Source organism: Mustelus asterias, unplaced genomic scaffold (genome assembly GCF_964213995.1).
Source record: "Mustelus asterias unplaced genomic scaffold, sMusAst1.hap1.1 HAP1_SCAFFOLD_3557, whole genome shotgun sequence".
In the NCBI taxonomy this organism is placed as follows: Eukaryota; Metazoa; Chordata; class Chondrichthyes; order Carcharhiniformes; family Triakidae; genus Mustelus; species Mustelus asterias.
In genome coordinates, this window is record NW_027593502.1 from 1 (window position 1) to 23,384 (window position 23,384).

Consider the following 23,384-nt stretch of genomic DNA (forward strand, 5'->3'; position numbering starts at 1 on the left):
GAGAGACAGAGAGAGAGACAGAGAGAGACAGAGAGAGAGAGACAGAGCACGCGAGTGGAACTGAAAGAGAGAGACACAGAACAGGAAGCCTGTTCATCCCTAGTGGGTTCCTCACACTCTGTGAAGGGTCCCACATCATTGGGGAGGTCGAGGGAGAGAGAGCCCCTCCCAGAGGGTGAGGGGTCCCGGTGGTGTTCACAGCTCCACAAAGCCTGGATGGAGAGAGCGAGCGAGTGAGGGAGTGGCGGCCCAGTGGGGGGAATCGCCACTCCCTGGGAGTGGGTACAGACTTCCTGAAGACCAGCTGTGCCAAGGCAACGCCATTGATGCCCCCTTCACCCCCATCGACTGGTCCTCAGCAACATGTCCCTCCTGCGTTGATATCGCGTGCGATGCCCTCTCAAACCGCTCAGATATGATGTTCCCCCGCTACTCGCTGTCCCTGGAGAGGCAGAGCGCTGGGACGCCAACAGTGACTGCAACAAGGGGCAAAATAAAGCAATCTCATTAAACCAGCTCCCTCGACACTGTCCCCATCAAACACTCCCAGGACAGGTACAGCACGGGGTTAGATACAGAGTAAAACTCCCTCTACACTGTCCCCCATCAAACACTCCCAGGACAGGTACAGCACGGGGTTAGATACAGAGTAAAACTCCCTCTACACTGTCCCCCATCAAACACTCCCAGGACAGGTACAGCACGGGGTTAGATACAGAGTAAAGCTCCCTCTACACTGTCCCCATCAAACACTCCCAGGACAGGTACAGCACGGGGTTAGATACAGAGTAAAGCTCCCTCTCCCTCTCCACTGTTCCCATCAAACACTCCCAGGACAGGTACAGCACGGGGTTAGATACAGAGTGAAGCTCCCCCGACACTGTCCCCCATCAAACACTCCCAGGACAGGTACAGCACGGGGATAGATACAGAGTAAAGCTCCCTCTACACTGTCCCCCATCAAACACTCCCAGGACAGGTAATGCACGGGGTTAGATACAGAGTAAAGCTCCCTCTACACTGTCCCCATCAAACACTCCCAGGACAGGTACAGCACGGGGTTAGATGCAGAGTAAAGCTCCCTCCACACTGTCCCCCATCAAACACTCCCAGGACAGGTACAGCACGGGGTTAGATGCAGAGTAAAGCTCCCTCTACACTGTCCCCCATCAAACACTCCCAGGACAGGTACAGCACGGGGTTAGATACAGAGTAAAGCTCCCTCTGCACTGTCCCCCATCAAACACTCCCAGAACAGGTTCAGCACGGGGTTAGATACAGAGTAAAGCTCCCTCTACACTGTCCCCCATCAAACACTCCCAGGACAGGTACAGCACGGGGTTAGATACAGAGTAAAGCTCACTCTCCACTGTCCCCCATCAAACACTCCCAGGACACGTACAGCACGGGGTTAGATACAGAGTAAAGCTCCCTCTACACTGTCCCCCATCAAACACTCCCAGGACAGGTACAGCACGGGGTTAGATACAGAGTAAAGCTCCCTCTACACTGTCCCCCATCAAACACTCCCAGAACAGGTTCAGCACGGGGTTAGATACAGAGTAAAGCTCCCTCTACACTGTCCCCCATCAAACACTCCCAGGACAGGTACAGCACGGGGTTAGATACAGAGTAAAGCTCCCTCTACACTGTCCCCCATCAAACACTCCCAGGACAGGTACAGCACGGGGTTAGATACGGAGTGAAGCTTACGTTCAGTCACTGTAGACGTGTGTGTTTCCTGGATCATCTTCCTCGTTGAGGTAGAGGGAAAGATGCATGTGGGCCTTGGGGATGTTCTCGAACAGGGCGGCGCGGTTCTGCGTCAGTCCTTTCTTCACCCAGTGCCCGTAGATCCGGAAGGCGCAGCCGTCAATGAGGCGTCGAACGGCTTTCATAGCGTAGGGTTCGGCGATGAGGCCCTCCTTGGTCACCAGCTTCACCCGCCGGTAGTTCTGGAGGACACGGATGCAGACTCGAGCAGCCCAGACTGCTACCTGTGGGTGACGTGGCATTGCCCAGCGCTCGCGTGCCTCGGAAAGCCGGGACGCGGCAGGGCGAGGCGCGAGGGCGAAGGCAGGAGTGTTTATTCAGCAAGATGTTGCCCATCGGGGAGAGGCCAACTCCCGTCGCCGAGGCCAACTCCCGTCGCCGAGGCCAACTCCCGTCGCCGAGGCCAACCCCCGTCGCGGAGGCCAACTCTCGTCGCGGAGGCGAACTCCCTCACCACCATCGCAGAGACCAACTCCCTCACCCCCCCATCGCAGACCCCAACTCCCTCACCCCCCCATCGCAGAGACCAACTCCCTCACCCCCCCCATCGCAGACCCCAACTCCCTCACCCCCATCGCAGACCCCAACTCCCTCACCCCCATCGCAGACCCAACTCCCTCACCCCCATCGCAGACCCCAACTCCCTCACCCCCCATCGCAGAGACCAACTCCCTCCCCCCATCGCAGACCCCAACTCCCTCACCCCCATCGCAGACCCCAACTCCCTCACCCCCCATCGCAGAGACCAACTCCCTCACCCCCCCATCGCAGACCCCAACTCCCTCACCCCCATCGCAGACCCCAACTCCCTCACCCCCATCGCAGACCCCAACTCCCTCACCCCCCATCGCAGAGACCAACTCCTCACCCCAATCGCAGAGACCAACTCCCTCCCCCCATCGCAGACCCCAACACCCTCAACCCCATCGCAGACTCCAACTCCCTCACCCCCATCGCAGACCCCAACTCCCTCACCCCCATCGCAGAGACCAACTCCCTCACCCCCCATCGCAGACACCAACTCCCTCCCCCCATCGCAGACCCCAACTCCCTCACCCCCCATCGCAGAGACCAACTCCCTCCCCCCCATCGCAGACCCCAACTCCCTCCCCCCCATCGCAGACCCCAACTCCCTCACCCCCATCGCAGACTCCAACTCCCTCACCCCCCATCGCAGACCCCAACTCCCTCACCCCCATCGCAGACCCCAACTCCCTCACCCCCATCGCAGACCCCAACTCCCTCACCCCCATCGCAGAGACCAACTCCCTCACCCCCATCGCAGACTCCAACTCCCTCACCCCCCATTGCGGACCCCAACTCCCTCACCCCCCATCGCAGAGACCAACTCCCTCACCCCCATCGCGGACCCCAACTCCCTCCCCCCCATCGCAGAGACCAACTCCCTCACCCCCCATCGCAGACCCCAACTCCCTCACCCCCATCGCAGACACCAACTCCCTCCCCCCCATCGCAGACCCCAACTCCCTCACCCCCCATCGCGGACCCCAACTCCCTCACCCCCATCGCAGACTCCAACTCCCTCACCCCCATCGCAGAGACCAACTCCCTCCCCCCCATCGCAGACCCCAACTCCCTCACCCCCATCGCAGACACCAACTCCCTCCCCCCCATCGCAGACCCCAACTCCCTCACCCCCCATCGCAGAGACCAACTCCCTCACCCCCATCGCAGAGACCAACTCCCTCACCCCCATCGCAGACCCCAACTCCCTCACCCCCATCGCAGAGACCAACTCCCTCACCCCCATCGCAGACCCCAACTCCCTCACCCCCATCGCAGAGACCAACTCCCTCACCCCCCCATCGCAGACCCCAACTCCCTCACCCCCATCGCAGACACCAACTCCCTCCCCCCCATCGCAGACCCCAACTCCCTCACCCCCCATCGCAGAGACCAACTCCCTCACCCCCATCGCAGAGACCAACTCCCTCCCCCCCATCGCAGACTCCAACTCCCTCCCCCCCATCGCAGACCCCAACTCCCTCCCCCCCATCGCAGACCCCAACTCCCTCACCCCCATCGCAGACTCCAACTCCCTCACCCCCCATCGCAGACCCCAACTCCCTCACCCCCATCGCACACCCCAACTCCCTCACCCCCATCGCAGAGACCAACTCCCTCACCCCCATCGCAGACTCCAACTCCCTCACCCCCATCGCAGACCCCAACTCCCTCACCCCCCTTCGCAGACCCCAACTCCCTCACCCCCAACGCAGACTCCAACTCCCTCACCCCCCATCGCAGACCCCAACTCCCTCACCCCCCATCGCAGAGACCAACTCCCTCACCCCCATCGCGGACCCCAACTCCCTCCCCCCCATCGCAGACCCCAACTCCCTCAACCCCATCGCAGACCCCAACTCCCTCACCCCCATCGCAGAGACCAACTCCCTCACCCCCATCGCAGACCCCAACTCCCTCACCCCCCATCGCAGAGACCAACTCCCTCACCCCCCATCGCAGACCCCAACTCCCTCACCCCCATCACAGAGACCAACTCCCTCACCCCCATCGCAGACCCCAACTCCCTCACCCCCATCGCAGACCCCAACTCCCTGACCCCCATCGCAGACCCCAACTCCCTCACACCCCCATCGCGGACCCCAACTCTCTCCCCCCCATCGCGGACACCAACTCCCTCACCCCCCATCGCGGACCCCAACTCCCTCACCCCCCATCGCAGACCCCAACTCCCTCACCCCCCATCGCAGACCCCAACTCCCTCACCCCCCATCGCAGAGACCAACTCCCTCACCCCCATCGCGGAGACCAACTCCCTCCCCCCATCGCAGACCCCAACACCCTCTCCCCCATCGCAGAGACTAACTCCCTCCCCCCATCGCGGACCCCAACACCCTCACCCCCATCGCAGAGACCAACTCCCTCCCCCCATCGCGGACCCCAACTCCCTCACCCCCATCGCAGACACCAACTCCCTCCCCCCCATCGCAGAGACCAACTCCCTCACCCCCATCGCAGACCCCAACTCCCTCACACCCCATCGCGGACCCCAACTCCCTCCCCCCCATCGCGGACCCCAACTCCCTCAACCCCCATCGCAGACCCCAACTCCCTCACCCCCATCGCAGACCCCAACTCCCTCACCCCCCATCACGGACCCCAACACCCTCACCCCCATCGCAGAGACCAACTCCCTCACCCCCCATCGCAGACCCCAACTCCCTCACCCCCATCGCAGAGACCAACTCCCTCACCCCCATCGCAGACCCCAACTCCCTCACCCCCATCGCAGACCCCAACTCCCTGACCCCCATCGCAGACCCCAACTCCCTCACACCCCCATCGCGGACCCCAACTCCCTCCCCCCCATCGCGGACACCAACTCCCTCACCCCCCATCGCGGACCCCAACTCCCTCACCCCCCATCGCAGACCCCAACTCCCTCACCCCCCATCGCAGACCCCAACTCCCTCACCCCCCATCGCAGAGACCAACTCCCTCACCCCCATCGCGGAGACCAACTCCCTCCCCCCATCGCAGACCCCAACTCCCTCACCCCCCATCGCAGACCCCAACTCCCTCACCCCCCATCGCAGACCCCAACTCCCTCACCCCCATCGCAGACACCAACTCCCTCCCCCCCATCGCAGAGACCAACTCCCTCCCCCCCATCGCGGAGACTAACTCCCTCCCCCCATCGCGGACCCCAACACCCTCACCCCCATCGCAGAGACCAACTCCCTCCCCCCATCGCGGACCCCAACTCCCTCACCCCCATCGCAGACACCAACTCCCTCCCCCCCATCGCAGAGACCAACTCCCTCCCCCCCATCGCGGACACCAACTCCCTCACCCCCCATCGCGGACCCCAACTCCCTCCCCCCCATCGCGGACCCCAACTCCCTCAACCCCCATCGCAGACCCCAACTCCCTCACCCCCATCGCAGACCCCAACTCCCTCACCCCCCATCACGGACCCCAACACCCTCACCCCCATCGCGGACCCCAACTCCCTCAACCCCCATCGCAGACCCCAACTCCCTCGCCCTCCATCGCAGACATCCCGTCTCCCTCACTGCCATGCACTGTCTCCATCACTCACATCCCAGACGCCCCTTGTCCCTCACCGCCCCCCACCAACCGCAGACGCCCTCCATCTGTTCCCTGTACGTACTCGGAATTTGCGGAGAGGGCTGAAGTGGCGGACTTCGGGAGTGTAACTCTGGAAGAAGGGGTGATTCAGAGCTTCCTCCGCTGTGATTCTCCGTACGGGATCAACAGTCAACATTCTGGCGATCTGCCAAGGAGGAAGAGGATGTTAGACTTCACTGCATCATCACCGTCCCCATCAAACACTCCCAGGACAGGGACAGCACGGGGTTAGATACAGAGTAAAGCTCCCTCTACACTGTCTCCATCAAACACTCCCAGGACAGGGACAGCACGGGGTTAGATACAGAGTAAAGCACCCTCTACACTGTCCCCATCAAACACTCCGAGGACAGGTACAGCACGGAGTTAGATACAGAGTAAAGCTCCCTCTTCACTGTCCCCATCAAACACTCCCAGGACAGGGACAGCACGGGGTTAGATACAGAGTAAAGCTCCCTCTACACTGTCCCCATCAAACACTCCCAGGACAGGTACAGCACGGAGTTAGATACAGAGTAAAGCTCCCTCTTCACTGTCCCCCATCAAACACCCCCAGGACAGGTACAGCACGGGGTTAGATACAGAGTAAAGCTCCCTCTACACTGTCCCCATCAAACACTCCCAAGACAGGTACAGCACGGGGTTAGATACAGAGTAAAGCTCCCTCTGCACTGTCCCCATCAAACACCCCCAGGACAGGTACAGCACGGGGTTTGATACAGAGTAAAGCTCCCTCTACACTGTCCCCATCAAACACTCCCAGGACAGGTACAGCACGGGGTTCGGTACAGAGTAAAGCTCCCTCGACACTGTCCCCATCAAACACTCCCAGGACAGGTACAGCACGGGGTTAGATACAGAGTAAAGCTCCCTCGACACTGTCCCCATCAAACACTCCCAGGACAGGTCCAGCACGGGGTTAGATACAGAGTAAAGCTCCCTCTGCACTGTCCCCATCAAACACTCCCAGGACAGGTACAGCACGGGGTTAGATACAGAGTAAAGCTCCCTCTGCACTGTCCCCATCAAACACACCCAGGACAGGTACAGCACGGGGTTAGATACAGAGTAAAGCACCCTCTACACTGTCCCCATCAAACACTCCCAGGACAGGTACAGCACAGGGTTAGATACAGAGTGAAGCTCCCGGGACAGGTATGGAAGACAAACCAGCTCCTTCACTGTGTCCGATCGATCGTCCCATTCGTTCGAGGTCATGTGGTATTTCCCCTCCATGATCATGCGAAGCATCACCATCTGCTTCCGGTGCCAAAATGGAGGGGATCCAGCGAGCAGGGTGTACATAACCACACCCGCAGACCACCTGGGGAAAGAGTGAGACAGGGAGAGTGAGAGAGACAGAGTTTCCACAATGATCAGTGCTGAGGGAGCGCCGCACTGTGGGAGGGTCAGTGCTGAGGGAGCGCCGCGCTGTGGGAGGGTCAGTGCTGAGGGAGCGCCGCACTGTGGGTCAGTGCTGAGGGAGCGCCGCACTGTGGGAGGGTCAGTGCTGAGGGAGCGCCGCACTGTGGGAGGGTCGGTGCTGAGGGAGCGCCGCACTGTGGGAGGGTCGGTGCTGAGGGAGCGCCGCCCTGTGGGAGGGTCAGTGCTGAGGGAGCGCCGCACTGTGGGAGGGTCAGTGCTGGGGGAGTGCCGCACTGTGGGAGGGTCAGTGCTGAGGGAGCGCCGCACTGTGGGAGGGTCAGTGCTGAGGGAGCGCCGCACTGTGGGAGGGTCGGTGCTGAGGGAGCGCCGCACTGTGGGAGGGTCGGTGCTGAGGGAGCGCCGCCCTGTGGGAGGGTCAGTGCTGAGGGAGCGCCGCACTGTGGGAGGGTCAGTGCTGAGGGAGCGCCGCACTGTGGGAGGGTCAGTGCTGAGGGAGCGCCGCACTGTGGGAGGGTCAGTGCTGAGGGAGCGCCGCACTGTGGGAGGGTCACAAGAAAGGCTGACATTGACACTGCAATGAAGTCACTGTGAAAATCCCCTAGTCGCCCACACTCCTGTTCGGGTTACACTGAGGGAGAATTTAGCACGGCCAATCCACCCTAACCTGCACGTCTTTCGGACTGTGGGAGGAAACCGGAGCACCTGGAGGAAACCCACGCAGACACGGGGAGAATGTGCAGACTCCGCACAGACAGTGACCCGAGCCGGGAATCGAACCCGGGTCCCTGGCGCTGTGAGGCAGCAGTGCTAACCCACTGTGCCCACTGAAATCCGAGGTCATTCCGAGTGTGTGGAGGAGGGAGCGGCTCCCAGTGTCCCCAGGGTTGAAGGGGGAACATCCACTCCCATTGGATCGAGTCCTCTATAACCGTTTGCCCCGGCGACTTACATGTCCACCTCCTTGCCGTACCCTGGGTGGGTCTCATCCATCGAGCAAGTCAGCAACTCCGGGGCCAGGTAACCGGGGGTCCCGCAGAGGTCTGGAGGGGGTGGGGGGAGGGGGTAGGGGGTGAGAGGAGAGAGGGTGGGGAGAAAGAGATGGTTAAAACTCATGACAGCGATCCAGTTACCCCCTCACCATTCATCCTCCATCCTCCCGATCGCTAACCTCCTCCAGCCCCTACACCCCTCCCTATCTCTGTAACCTCCTCCAGACCCTACACCCCTCCCTATCTCTGTAACCTCCTCCAGCCCCTACACCCCCTCCCTATCTCTGTAACCTCCTCCAGACCCTACACCCCTCCCTATCTCTGTAACCTCCTCCAGCCCCTACACCCCCTCCCTATCTCTGTAACCTCCTCCAGCCCCTACACCCCTCCCTATCTCTGTAACCTCCTCCAGCCCCTACACCCCCTCCCTATCTCTGTAACCTCCTCCAGCCCCTACACCCCCTCCCTATCTCTGCAACCTCCTCCAGCCCCCTACACCCCCTCCCTATCTCTGCAACCTCCTCCAGCCCCCTATACCCCCTCCCTATCTCTGTAACCTCCTCTAGCCCCTACACCCCTCCCTATCTCTGTAACCTCCTCCAGCCCCCGACACCCCTCCCTATCTCTGTAACCTCCTCCAGCCCCTACACCCCCTCCCTATCTCTGTAACCTCCTCCAGCCCCTACACCCCCTCCCTATCTCTGTAACCTCCTCCAGCCCCCGACACCCCTCCCTATCTCTGTAACCTCCTCCAGCCCCTACACCCCCTCCCTATCTCTGTAACCTCCTCCAGCCCCCTATACCCCCTCCCTATCTCTGTAACCTCCTCTAGCCCCTACACCCCTCCCGATCTCTGTAACCTCCTCCAGCCCCCTACACCCCCTCCCTATCTCTGTAACCTCCTCCAGCCCCTACACCCCCTCCCTATCTCTGTAACCTCCTCCAGCCCCCTACACCCCCTCCCTATCTCTGTAACCTCCTCCAGCCCCCTACACCCCCTCCCTATCTCTGGAACCTCCTCCAGCCCCTACAACCCCTCCCTATCTCTGTAACCTCCTCCAGCCCCTACACCCCCTCCCTATCTCTGTAACCTCCTCCAGCCCCTACAACCCCTCCCTATCTCTGTAACCTCCTCCAGCCCCCTCCACCCCTCCCTATCTCTGTAACCTCCTCCAGCCCCTACACCCCCTCCCTATCTCTGTAACCTCCTCCAGCCCCTACACCCCTCCCTATCTCTGTAACCTCCTCCAGCCCCCTACACCCCCTCCCTATCTCTGTAACCTCCTCCAGCCCCCTACACCCCCTCCCTATCTCTGTAACCTCCTCCAGCCCCTACACACCCTCCCTATCTCTGTAACCTCCTCCAGCCCCTACACCCCCTCCCTATCTCTGCAACCTCCTCCAGCCCCCTACACCCCCTCCCTATCTCTGTAACCTCCTCCAGCCCCCTACACCCCCTCCCTATCTCTGTAACCTCCTCCAGCCCCTACACCCCTCTGAGATCTCTTCGTTCCCCCACTTCCAGCCTCTCGAGCATCCCCCTAATCCCATTGCTCCACCATTGGAGGTGTGCCATTAGCTGCCTGGGGCGTAGAGACGGGAACTGTGCACGGTGCTCCCAGTGTGGGTCTAACCGAGGGATACGGAGGCCGGAACTGTGCACGGTGCTCCCAGTGTGGGTCTAACCGAGGGATACGGAGGCCGGAACTGTGCACGGTGCTCCCAGTGTGGGTCTAACCGAGGGGATACGGAGACCGGAACTGTGCACGGTGCTCCCAGTGTGGTCTAACCGAGGGATACGGAGACTGGAACTGTGCACGGTGCTCCCAGTGTGGGTCTAACCGAGGGATACAGAGACTGGAACTGTGCACGGTGCTCCCAGTGTGGGTCTAACCGAGGGGATACGGAGACCGGAACTGTGCACGGTGCTCCCAGTGTGGGTCTAACCGAGGGATACAGAGACTGGAACTGTGCACGGTGCTCCCAGTGTGGGTCTAACCGAGGGATACAGAGACTGGAACTGTGCACGGTGCTCCCAGTGTGGGTCTAACCGAGGGATACGGAGACCGGAACTGTGCACGGTGCTCCCAGTGTGGGTCTAACCGAGGGATACAGAGACTGGAACTGTGCACGGTGCTCCCAGTGTGGGTCTAACCGAGGGATACGGAGACTGGAACAGTGCACGGTGCTCACAGTGTGTGTCTAACCGAGGGATACGGAGACCGGAACTGTGCACGGTGCTCCCAGTGTGGGTCTAACCGAGGGATACGGAGACGGGAACTGTGCATGGTGCTCCCAGTGTGGGTCTCACCGAGGGATACGGAGACTGGAACTGTGCACGGTGCTCCCAGTGTGTGTCTAACCGAGGGATACGGAGACCGGAACTGTGCACAGTGCCCCCAGTGTGGGTCTAACCGAGGGATACGGAGACGGGAACTGTGCACGGTGCTCCCAGTGTGGGTCTAACCGAGGGATACGGAGACCGGAACTGTGCACGGTGCTCCCAGTGTGGGTCTAACCGAGGGATACGGAGACCGGAACTGTGCACGGTGCTCCCAGTGTGGGTCTAACCGAGGGATACGGAGACCGGAACTGTGCACGGTGCTCCCAGTGTGGGTCTAACCGAGGGATACGGAGACTGGAACTGTGCATGGTGCTCCCAGTGTGGGTCTAACCGAGGGATACGGAGACCGGAACTGTGCACGGTGCTCCCAGTGTGGGTCTAACCGAGGGATACGGAGACCGGAACTGTGCACGGTGCTCCCAGTGTGGGTCTAACCGAGGGATACGGAGACCGGAACTGTGCACGGTGCTCCCAGTGTGGGTCTAACCGAGGGATACGGAGACCGGAACTGTGCACGGTGCTCCCAGTGTGGGTCTAACCGAGGGATACGGAGACTGGAACTGTGCATGGTGGTCCCAGTGTGGGTCTAACCGAGGGATACGGAGACCGGAACTGTGCACGGTGCTCCCAGTGTGGGTCTAACCGAGGGATACGGAGACCGGAACTGTGCACGGTGCTCCCAGTGTGGTCTAACCGAGGGATACGGAGACGGGAACTGTGCACGGTGCTCCCAGTGTGGGTCTAACCGAGGGATACGGAGACGGGAACTGTGCACGGTGCTCCCAGTGTGGTCTAACCGAGGGATACGGAGACGGGAACTGTGCACGGTGCTCCCAGTGTGGGTCTAACCGAGGGATACGGAGACCGGAACTGTGCACGGTGCTCCCAGTGTGGGTCTAACCGAGGGAAACGGAGACCGGAACTGTGCACGGTGCTCCCAGTGTGGTCTAACCGAGGGATATGGAGACCGGAACTGTGCACGGTGCTCCCAGTGTGGTCTAACCGAGGGATACGGAGACCGGAACTGTGCGCGGTGCTCCCAGTGTGGGTCTAACCGAGGGATACGGAGACCGGAACTGTGCACGGTGCTCCCAGTGTGGGTCTAACCGAGGGATACGGAGACTGGAACTGTGCACGGTGCTCCCAGTGTGGTCTAACCGAGGGATACGGAGACGGGAACTGTGCACGGTGCTCCCAGTGTGGGTCTAACCGAGGGATACGGAGACCGGAACTGTGCACGGTGCTCCCAGTGTGGGTCTAACCGAGGGAAACGGAGACCGGAACTGTGCACGGTGCTCCCAGTGTGGTCTAACCGAGGGATATGGAGACCGGAACTGTGCACGGTGCTCCCAGTGTGGTCTAACCGAGGGATACGGAGACCGGAACTGTGCACGGTGCTCCCAGTGTGGTCTAACCGAGGGATATGGAGACCGGAACTGTGCACGGTGCTCCCAGTGTGGTCTAACCGAGGGATATGGAGACCGGAACTGTGCACGGTGCTCCCAGTGTGGGTCTAACCGAGGGATACGGAGACGGGAACTGTGCACGGTGCTCCCAGTGTGGGTCTAACCGAGGGATACGGAGACCGGAACTGTGCACGGTGCTCCCAGTGTGGGTCTAACCGAGGGGATACGGAGACCGGAACTGTGCACGGTGCTCCCAGTGTGGGTCTAACCGAGGGGATACGGAGACCGGAACTGTGCACGGTGCTCCCAGTGTGGGTCTAACTGAGGGATAGGGAGACCGGAACTGTGCACGGTGCTCCCAGTGTGGGTCTAACCGAGGGATACGGAGACCGGAACTGTGCACGGTGCTCCCAGTGTGGTCTAACCGAGGGATACGGAGACGGGAACTGTGCACGGTGCTCCCAGTGTGGGTCTAACCGAGGGATACGGAGACGGGAACTGTGCACGGTGCTCCCAGTGTGGTCTAACCGAGGGATACGGAGACGGGAACTGTGCACGGTGCTCCCAGTGTGGGTCTAACCGAGGGATACGGAGACCGGAACTGTGCACGGTGCTCCCAGTGTGGGTCTAACCGAGGGAAACGGAGACCGGAACTGTGCACGGTGCTCCCAGTGTGGTCTAACCGAGGGATATGGAGACCGGAACTGTGCACGGTGCTCCCAGTGTGGTCTAACCGAGGGATACGGAGACCGGAACTGTGCGCGGTGCTCCCAGTGTGGGTCTAACCGAGGGATACGGAGACCGGAACTGTGCACGGTGCTCCCAGTGTGGGTCTAACCGAGGGATACGGAGACTGGAACTGTGCACGGTGCTCCCAGTGTGGTCTAACCGAGGGATACGGAGACGGGAACTGTGCACGGTGCTCCCAGTGTGGGTCTAACCGAGGGATACGGAGACCGGAACTGTGCACGGTGCTCCCAGTGTGGGTCTAACCGAGGGAAACGGAGACCGGAACTGTGCACGGTGCTCCCAGTGTGGTCTAACCGAGGGATATGGAGACCGGAACTGTGCACGGTGCTCCCAGTGTGGTCTAACCGAGGGATACGGAGACCGGAACTGTGCACGGTGCTCCCAGTGTGGTCTAACCGAGGGATACGGAGACCGGAACTGTGCACGGTGCTCCCAGTGTGGTCTAACCGAGGGATATGGAGACCGGAACTGTGCACGGTGCTCCCAGTGTGGTCTAACCGAGGGATATGGAGACCGGAACTGTGCACGGTGCTCCCAGTGTGGGTCTAACCGAGGGATACGGAGACGGGAACTGTGCACGGTGCTCCCAGTGTGGGTCTAACCGAGGGATACGGAGACCGGAACTGTGCACGGTGCTCCCAGTGTGGTCTAACCGAGGGATACGGAGACCGGAACTGTGCACGGTGCTCCCAGTGTGGTCTAACCGAGGGATATGGAGACCGGAACTGTGCACGGTGCTCCCAGTGTGGGTCTAACCGAGGGATACGGAGACGGGAACTGTGCACGGTGCTCCCAGTGTGGGTCTAACCGAGGGATACGGAGACCGGAACTGTGCACGGTGCTCCCAGTGTGGGTCTAACCGAGGGATACGGAGACCGGAACTGTGCACGGTGCTCCCAGTGTGGGTCTAACCGAGGGATACGGAGACCGGAACTGTGCACGGTGCTCCCAGTGTGGGTCTAACCGAGGGATACGGAGACCGGAACTGTGCACGGTGCTCCCAGTGTGGGTCTAACCGAGGGATACGGAGACCGGAACTGTGCAAGGTGCTCCCAGTGTGGGTCTAACCGAGGGATACGGAGACGGGAACTGTGCACGGTGCTCCCAGTGTGGTCTAACCGAGGGATACGGAGACCGGAACTGTGCACGGTGCTCCCAGTGTGGGTCTAACCGAGGGATACGGAGACCGGAACTGTGCACGGTGCTCCCAGTGTGGGTCTAACCGAGGGATACGGAGACCGGAACTGTGCACGGTGCTCCCAGTGTGGGTCTAACCGAGGGATACGGAGACCGGAACTGTGCACGGTGCTCCCAGTGTGGGTCTAACCGAGGGATACGGAGACCGGAACTGTGCACGGTGCTCCCAGTGTGGGTCTAACCGAGGGATACGGAGACCGGAACTGTGCACGGTGCTCCCAGTGTGGGTCTAACCGAGGGATACGGAGACCGGAACTGTGCACGGTGCTCCCAGTGTGGGTCTAACCGAGGGATACGGAGACTGGAACTGTGCACGGTGCTCCCAGTGTGGGTCTAACCGAGGGATACGGAGACCGGAACTGTGCACAGTGCTCCCAGTGTGGGTCTAACCGAGGGATACGGAGACTGGAACTGTGCACGGTGCTCCCAGTGTGGGTCTAACCGAGGGATACGGAGACCGGAACTGTGCACTGTGCTCCCAGTGTGGGTCTAACCGAGGGATACGGAGACGGGAACTGTGCACGGTGCTCCCAGTGTGGGTCTAACCGAGGGATACGGAGACCGGAACTGTGCACGGTGCTCCCAGTGTGGGTCTAACCGAGGGATACGGAGACTGGAACTGTGCACGGTGCTCCCAGTGTGGGTCTAACCGAGGGATACGGAGACTGGAACTGTGCACGGTGCTCCCAGTGTGGGTCTAACCGAGGGATACGGAGACCGGAACTGTGCACGGTGCTCCCAGTGTGGGTCTAACCGAGGGATACGGAGACTGGAACTGTGCACGGTGCTCCCAGTGTGGGTCTAACCGAGGGATACGGAGACCGGAACTGTGCACGGTGCTCCCAGTGTGGGTCTAACCGAGGGATACGGAGACTGGAACTGTGCACGGTGCTCCCAGTGTGGGTCTAACCGAGGGATACGGAGACTGGAACTGTGCACGGTGCTCCCAGTGTGGGTCTAACCGAGGGATACGGAGACGGGAACTGTGCACGGTGCTCCCAGTGTGGGTCTAACCGAGGGATACGGAGACGGGAACTGTGCACGGTGCTCCCAGTGTGGGTCTAACCGAGGGATACGGAGACGGGAACTGTGCACGGTGCTCCCAGTGTGGGTCTAACCGAGGGATACGGAGACCGGAACTGTGCACGGTGCTCCCAGTGTGGGTCTAACCGGGGGGATACGGAGACCGGAACTGTGCACGGTGCTCCCAGTGTGGGTCTAACCGAGGGATACGGAGACGGGAACTGTGCACGGTGCTCCCAGTGTGGGTCTAACCGAGGGGATACGGAGACCGGAACTGTGCACGGTGCTCCCAGTGTGGGTCTAACCGAGGGATACGGAGACTGGAACTGTGCACGGTGCTCCCAGTGTGGGTCTAACCGAGGGATACGGAGACTGGAACTGTGCACGGTGCTCCCAGTGTGGGTCTAACCGAGGGATACGGAGACCGGAACTGTGCATGGTGCTCCCAGTGTGGGTCTAACCGAGGGATACGGAGACTGGAACTGTGCACGGTGCTCCCAGTGTGGGTCTAACCGAGGGATACGGAGACCGGAACTGTGCACGGTGCTCCCAGTGTGGGTCTAACCGAGGGATACGGAGACTGGAACTGTGCACGGTGCTCCCAGTGTGGGTCTAACCGAGGGATACGGAGACTGGAACTGTGCACGGTGCTCCCAGTGTGGGTCTAACCGAGGGATACGGAGACGGGAACTGTGCACGGTGCTCCCAGTGTGGGTCTAACCGAGGGATACGGAGACGAGAACTGTGCACGGTGCTCCCAGTGTGGGTCTAACCGAGGGATACGGAGACGGGAACTGTGCACGGTGCTCCCAGTGTGGGTCTAACCGAGGGATACGGAGACCGGAACTGTGCACGGTGCTCCCAGTGTGGGTCTAACCGGGGGGATACGGAGACCGGAACTGTGCACGGTGCTCCCAGTGTGGGTCTAACCGAGGGATACGGAGACGGGAACTGTGCACGGTGCTCCCAGTGTGGGTCTAACCGGGGGGATACGGAGACCGGAACTGTGCACGGTGCTCCCAGTGTGGGTCTAACCGAGGGATACGGAGACGGGAACGGTGCACGGTGCTCCCAGTGTGGGTCTAACCGAGGGATACGGAGACGGGAACTGTGCACGGTGCTCCCAGTGTGGGTCGAACCGAGGGATAGGGAGACCGGAACTGTGCATGGTGCTCCCAGTATGGTCTAACCGAGGGATACGGAGACTGGAACTGTGCATGGTGCTCCCAGTGTGGGTCTAACCGAGGGATACGGAGACCGGAACTGTGCATGGTGCTCCCAGTGTGGATCTAACCGAGGGATACGGAGACCGGAACTGTGCACGGTGCTCCCAGTGTGTGTCTAACCGAGGGATACGGAGACGGGAACTGTGCACGGTGCTCCCAGTGTGGGTCTAACCGAGGGATACGGAGACCGGAACTGTGCATGGTGCTCCCAGTGTGGGTCTAACCGGGGGGATACGGAGACCGGAACTGTGCACGGTGCTCCCAGTGTGGGTCTAACCGAGGGATACGGAGACCGGAACTGTGCACGGTGCCCCCAGTGTGGGTCTAACCGAGGGATACGGAGGCCGGAACTGTGCACGGTGCTCCCAGTGTGGGTCTAACCGAGGGGATACGGAGACCGGAACTGTGCACGTTGCTCCCAGTGTGGGTCTAACCGAGGGATACGGAGACGGGAACTGTGCACGGTGCTCCCAGTGTGGGTCTAACCGAGGGATACGGAGACTGGAACTGTGCACGGTGCTCCCAGTGTGGTCTAACCGAGGGATACGGAGACCGGAACTGTGCACGGTGCTCCAAGTGTGGTCTAACCGAGGGGATACGGAGACTGGAACTGTGCACGGTGCTCCCAGTGTGGGTCTAACCGAGGGATACGGAGACCGGAACTGTGCACGGTGCTCCCAGTGTGTATCTAACCGAGGGATACGGAGACCGGAACTGTGCACGGTGCTCCCAGTGTGGGTCTAACCGAGGGATACGGAGACCGGAACTGTGCACGGTGCTCCCAGTGTGGGTCTAACCGAGGGATACGGAGACCGGAACAATGCACAGTGCTCCCAGTGTGGGTCTAACCGAGGGGTATGGAGACCGGAACTGTGCACGGTGCTCCCAGTGTGGGTCTAACCGAGGGATACGGAGACCGGAACTGTGCACGGTGCTCCCAGTGTGGGTCTAACCGGGGGGATACGGAGACCGGAACTGTGCACGGTGCTCCCAGTGTGGGTCTAACCGAGGGATACGGAGACCGGAACAGTGCACAGTGCTCCCAGTGTGGGTCTAACCGAGGGGTATGGAGACTGGAACTGTGCACGGTGCTCCCAGTGTGGGTCTAACCGAGGGATATGGAGACCGGAACTGTGCACGGTGCTCCCAGTGTGGGTCTAACCGAGGGATACGGAGACCGGAACTGTGCACGGTGCTCCCAGTGTGGGTCTAACCGAGGGATACGGAGACTGGAACTGTGCACGGTGCTCCCAGTGTGGGTCTAACCGAGGGATACGGAGACCGGAACTGTGCACGGTGCTCCCAGTGTGGGTCGAACCGGGTTTCTATCTGGTTCTGTCCCGCCGCCCTCCCTGGGCCGATTCGACCGGGAGACGACTCACCCCGAAGCTTCTCCCCCTGCTTGAGGTGACAGGCAAAGCCGAAATCGGACAGGCGGATGTGCATGTCATCGTCCATCAGGATGTTCTCGGTCTTCACGTCCCTGTGGATAATGCTGCGTTTGTGAAGATAGTGGATTGCTTCCAGAACCTCTCGCATCAGGTTCCTGCAAGGCGGAGGGGCGGAGGGGAGGAGGAGGAGGAGGAGGGTGAGGGGGGAAGGAGGAGGGACAGACAGGAGGTGACGGGACAGGAGAGGGGACGCGAATAGATGGCAATCAGGATGCGCTCGGCGCAAAGACAGAAAAGAGGGAAAAGAGACACAGAGAGGGAGATGATTAGTGAAGTTATTCTCCTCGAGTCTCTCCCTCTCTCAGGGAGATATCTGTACACTGACTGGTGTCTCGCAGTCCCCTCTCTCTCTCTCTCAGGGAGATATCTGTACACTGACTGGTGTCTCTCAGTCCCCTCTCTCACTCTCAGGGAGATATCTGTACACTGACTGGTGTCTCTCAGTCCCCTCTCTCTCTCAGGGGGATATCTGTGCACTGACTGGTGTCTCTCAGTCCCCTCTCTCTCTCTCATGGAGATATCTGGACACTGACTGGTGTCTCTCAGTCCCCTCTCTCTCTCTCAGGGAGATATCTGTACACTGACTGGTGTCTCTCAGTCCTCTCTCTCTCTCTCAGGGAGATATCTGTACACTGACTGGTGTCTCTCAGTCCCCTCTCTCTCTCTCTCAGGGTGATATCTGTACACTGACTGGTGTCTCTCAGTCCCCTCTCTCTCTCTCTCTCAGGGAGATATCTGTACACTGACTGGTGTCTCTCAGTCCCCTCTCTCACTCTCAGGGAGATATCTGTACACTGACTGGTGTCTCTCAGTCCCCTCTCTCTCACAGGGAGATATCTGTACACTGACTGGTGTCTCTCAGTCCTCTCTCTCTCTCTCAGGGAGATATCTGTACACTGACTGGTGTCTCTCAGTCCCCTCTCTCTCTCTCTCAGGGAGATATCTGTACACTGACTGGTGTCTCTCAGTCCCCTCTCTCTCTCTCTCTCTCTCAGGGAGATATCTGTACACTGACTGGTGTCTCTCAGTCCCCTCTCTCTCTCTCTCAGGGAGATATCTGTACACTGACTGGTGTCTCTCAGTCCCCTCTCTCACTCTCAGGGAGATATCTGTACACTGACTGGTGTCTCTCAGTCCCCTCTCTCTCTCTCTCTCAGGGAGATATCTGTACACTGACTGGTGTCTCTCAGTCCCCTCTCTCTCTCTCATGGAGATATCTGTACACTGACTGGTGTCTCTCAGTCCCCTCTCTCTCTCTCAGGGAGATATCTGTACACTGACTGGTGTCTCTCAGTCCTCTCTCTCTCTCTCAGGGAGATATCTGTACACTGACTGGTGTCTCTCAGTCCCCTCTCTCTCTCTCTCAGGGTGATATCTGTACACTGACTGGTGTCTCTCAGTCCCCTCTCTCTCTCTCTCTCAGGGAGATATCTGTACACTGACTGGTGTCTCTCAGTCCCCTCTCTCACTCTCAGGGAGATATCTGTACACTGACTGGTGTCTCTCAGTCCCCTCTCTCTCACAGGGAGATATCTGTACACTGACTGGTGTCTCTCAGTCCTCTCTCTCTCTCTCAGGGAGATATCTGTACACTGACTGGTGTCTCTCAGTCCCCTCTCTCTCTCTCTCAGGCAGATATCTGTACACTGACTGGTGTCTCTCAGTCCCCTCTCTCTCTCTCAGGGAGATATCTGTACACTGACTGGTGTCTCTCAGTCCCCTCTCTCTCTCTCAGGGAGATATTTGTACACTGACTGGTGTCTCTCAATCCTCTCTCTCTCTCTCAGGGAGATATCTGTACACTGACTGGTGTCTCTCAGTCCCCTCTCTCTCACAGGGAGATATCTGTACACTGACTGGTGTCTCTCAGTCCTCTCTCTCTCTCTCAGGGAGATATCTGTACACTGACTGGTGTCTCTCAGTCCCCTCTCTCTCTCTCTCAGGGAGATATCTGTACACTGACTGGTGTCTCTCAGTCCCCTCTCTCTCTCTCTCTCTCTCAGGGAGATATCTGTACACTGACTGGTGTCTCTCAGTCCCCTCTCTCTCTCTCTCAGGGAGATATCTGTACACTGACTGGTGTCTCTCAGTCCCCTCTCTCACTCTCAGGGAGATATCTGTACACTGACTGGTGTCTCTCAGTCCCCTCTCTCTCTCTCTCTCAGGGAGATATCTGTACACTGACTGGTGTCTCTCAGTCCCCTCTCTCTCTCTCATGGAGATATCTGTACACTGACTGGTGTCTCTCAGTCCCCTCTCTCTCTCTCAGGGAGATATCTGTACACTGACTGGTGTCTCTCAGTCCTCTCTCTCTCTCTCAGGGAGATATCTGTACACTGACTGGTGTCTCTCAGTCCCCTCTCTCTCTCTCTCAGGGTGATATCTGTACACTGACTGGTGTCTCTCAGTCCCCTCTCTCTCTCTCTCTCAGGGAGATATCTGTACACTGACTGGTGTCTCTCAGTCCCCTCTCTCACTCTCAGGGAGATATCTGTACACTGACTGGTGTCTCTCAGTCCCCTCTCTCTCACAGGGAGATATCTGTACACTGACTGGTGTCTCTCAGTCCTCTCTCTCTCTCTCAGGGAGATATCTGTACACTGACTGGTGTCTCTCAGTCCCCTCTCTCTCTCTCTCAGGGAGATATCTGTACACTGACTGGTGTCTCTCAGTCCCCTCTCTCTCTCTCAGGGAGATATCTGTACACTGACTGGTGTCTCTCAGTCCCCTCTCTCTCTCTCAGGGAGATATCTGTACACTGACTGGTGTCTCTCAATCCTCTCTCTCTCTCTCAGGGAGATATCTGTACACTGACTGGTGTCTCTCAGTCCCCTCTCTCTCTCTCAGGGAGATATCTGTACACTGACTGGTGTCTCTCAGTCCTCTCTCTCTCTCTCAGGGAGATATCTGTACACTGACTGGTGTCTCTCAGTCCCCTCTCTCTCTCTCAGGGAGATATCTGGACACTGACTGGTGTCTCTCAGTCCCCTCTCTCTCTCTCAGGGAGATATCTGTACACTGACTGGTGTCTCAGTCCCCTCTCTCTCTATCTCAGGGAGATATCTGTACACTGACTGGTGTCTCTCAGTCCTCTCTCTCTCTCAGGGAGATATCTGTACACTGACTGGTGTCTCTCAGTCCCCTCTCTCTCTCTCAGGGAGATATCTGTACACTGACTGGTGTCTCTCAGTCCCCTCTCTCTCTCTCTCTCAGGGAGATATCTGTACACTGACTGGTGTCTCTCAGTCCCCTCTCTCTCTCAGGGAGATATCTGTACACTGACTGGTGTCTCTCAGTCTTCTCTCTCTCTCTCAGGGTGATATCTGTACACTGACTGGTGTCTCTCAGTGCCCTCTCTCTCTCTCAGGAAGATATCTGTACACTGACTGGTGTCTCTCAGTCCCCTCTCTCTCTCTCAGGGAGATATCTGTACACTGACTGGTGTCTCTCAGTCCCCTCTCTCTCTATCTCTCAGGGAGATATCTGTACACTGACTGGTGTCTCTCAGTCCCCTCTCTCTCTCTCAGGGAGATATCTGTACACTGACTGGTGTCTCTCAGTCCCCTCTCTCTCTCTCAGGGAGATATCTGTACACTGACTGGTGTCTCTCAGTCCTCTCTCTCTCAGGGAGATATCTGTACACTGACTGGTGTCTCTCAGTCCCCTCTCTCTCTCTCTCTCAGGGAGATATCTGTACACTGACTGGTGTCTCTCAGTCCCCTCTCTCTCTCTCTCTCAGGGAGATATCTGTACACTGACTGGTGTCTCTCAGTCCCCCCCTCTCTCTCTCTCTCAGGGAGATATCTGTACACTGACTGGTGTCTCTCAGTCCCCTCTCTCTCTCTCAGGGAGATATCTGTACACTGACTGGTGTCTCTCAATCCTCTCTCTCTCAGGGAGATATCTGTACACTGACTGGTGTCTCTCAGTCCCCTCTCTCTCTCTCAGGGAGATATCTGTGCACTGACTGGTGTCTCTCAGTCCCCTCTCTCTCTATCTCTCAGGGAGATATCTGTACACTGACTGGTGTCTCTCAGTCCCCTCTCTCTCTCTCAGGGAAATATCTGTACACTGACTAGTGTCTCTCAGTCCTCTCTCTCTCAGGGGGATATCTGCCCACTGACTGGTGTCTCTCAGTCCCCTCTCACTCTCTCTCAGGGAGATATCTGTACACTGACTGGTGTCTCTCAGTCCCCTCTCTCTCTCTCAGGGAGATATCTGTACACTGACTGGTGTCTCTCAGTCCCCTCTCTCTCTCTCTCAGGGAGATAACTGTACACTGACTGGTGTCTCTCAGTCCCCTCTCTCTCTCAGGGAGATATCTGTACACTGACTGGTGTCTCTCAGTCCTCTCTCTCTCTCAGGGAGATAACTGTACACTGACTGGTGTCTCTCAGTCCCCTCTCTCTCTCAGGGAGATATCTGTACACTGACTGGTGTCTCTCAGTCCCCCCTCTCTCTCTCTCAGGGAGATATCTGTACACTGACTGGTGTCTCTCAGTCCCCTCTCTCTCAGGGAGATATTTGTACACTGACTGGTGTCTCTCAGTCCCCTCTCTCTCTCTGTCAGGGAGATATCTGTACACTGACTGGTGTCTCTCAGTCCCCTCTCTCTCTCTGTCAGGGATATATCTGTACACTGACCGGTGTCTCTCAGTCCCCTCTCTCTCTCTCAGGGAGATATCTGTACACTGACTGGTGTCTCTCAGTCCCCCCTCTCTCTCTCAGGGAGATATCTGTCCACTGACTGGTGTCTCTCAGTCCCCTCTCTCTCTCTCTCAGGGAGATATCTGTACACTGACTGGTGTCTCTCAGTCCCCTCTCTCTCTCAGGGAGATATCTGTACACTGACTGGTGTCTCTCAGTCCCCCCTCTCTCTCTCTCAGGGAGATATCTGTACACTGACTGGTGTCTCTCAGTCCCCTCTCTCTCTCTCTCAGGGAGAAATCTGTACACTGACTGGTGTCTCTCAGTCCCCTCACTCTCAGGGGGATATCTGTACACTGACTGGTGTCTCTCAGTCCTCTCTCTCTCTCAGGGAGATATCTGTACACCGACTGCTGTCTCTCAGTCCCCTCTCTCTCAGGGAGATATCTGTACACTGACTGGTGTCTCTCAGTCCGCCCCCCTCTCTCTCTCAGGGAGATATCTGTACACTGACTGGTGTCTCTCAGTCCCCTCTCTCTCTCAGGGAGATATCTGTACACTGACTGGTGTCTCTCAGTCCCCTCTCTCTCTCTCAGGGAGATATCTGTACACTGACTGGTGTCTCTCAGTCCCCCCTCTCTCTCTCTCAGGGAGATATCTGTACACTGACTGGTGTCTCTCAGTCCCCCCTCTCTCTCTCTCAGGGAGATATCTGTACACTGACTGGTGTCTCTCAGTCCCCTCTCTCTCTGTCAGGGAGAAATCTGTACACTGACTGGTGTCTCTCAGTCCCCTCTCTCTCTCTCTCTCAGGGAGATATCTGTACACCGACTGCTGTCTCTCAGTCCCCTCTCTATCAGGGAGATATCTGTACACTGACTGGTGTCTCTCAGTCCCCCCTCTCTCTCTCTCAGGGAGATATCTGTACACTGACTGGTGTCTCTCAGTCCCCCCTCTCTCTCTCTCAGGGAGATATCTATACACTGACTGGTGTCTCTCAGTCCCCTTTCTCTCTCTCAGGGAGATATCTGTACACTGACTGGTGTCTCTCAGTC

The 23,384-nt window shown here is 58.8% G+C and overlaps 1 protein-coding gene across 1 annotated transcript; it reads right to left on the minus strand.

Annotated features, from left to right (window-relative positions):
* Nucleotides 1-6: 6 nt before the first annotated feature.
* On the minus strand, nucleotides 7-17,774 carry LOC144490655 (phosphorylase b kinase gamma catalytic chain, skeletal muscle/heart isoform-like). Its single transcript, XM_078208355.1, has 6 exons — nucleotides 17,614-17,774; nucleotides 8,246-8,336; nucleotides 7,081-7,234; nucleotides 5,933-6,055; nucleotides 1,714-1,997; nucleotides 7-476 (listed from the first exon to the last, which is right to left on the minus strand). The coding sequence occupies exons 1-5, from the start codon at nucleotides 17,768-17,770 to the stop codon at nucleotides 1,716-1,718; spliced, it is 807 nt and encodes a 268-aa protein (XP_078064481.1). The 5' UTR covers nucleotides 17,771-17,774; the 3' UTR covers nucleotides 7-476; nucleotides 1,714-1,715.
* Between the last annotated feature and the right edge of the window lie 5,610 nt (nucleotides 17,775-23,384).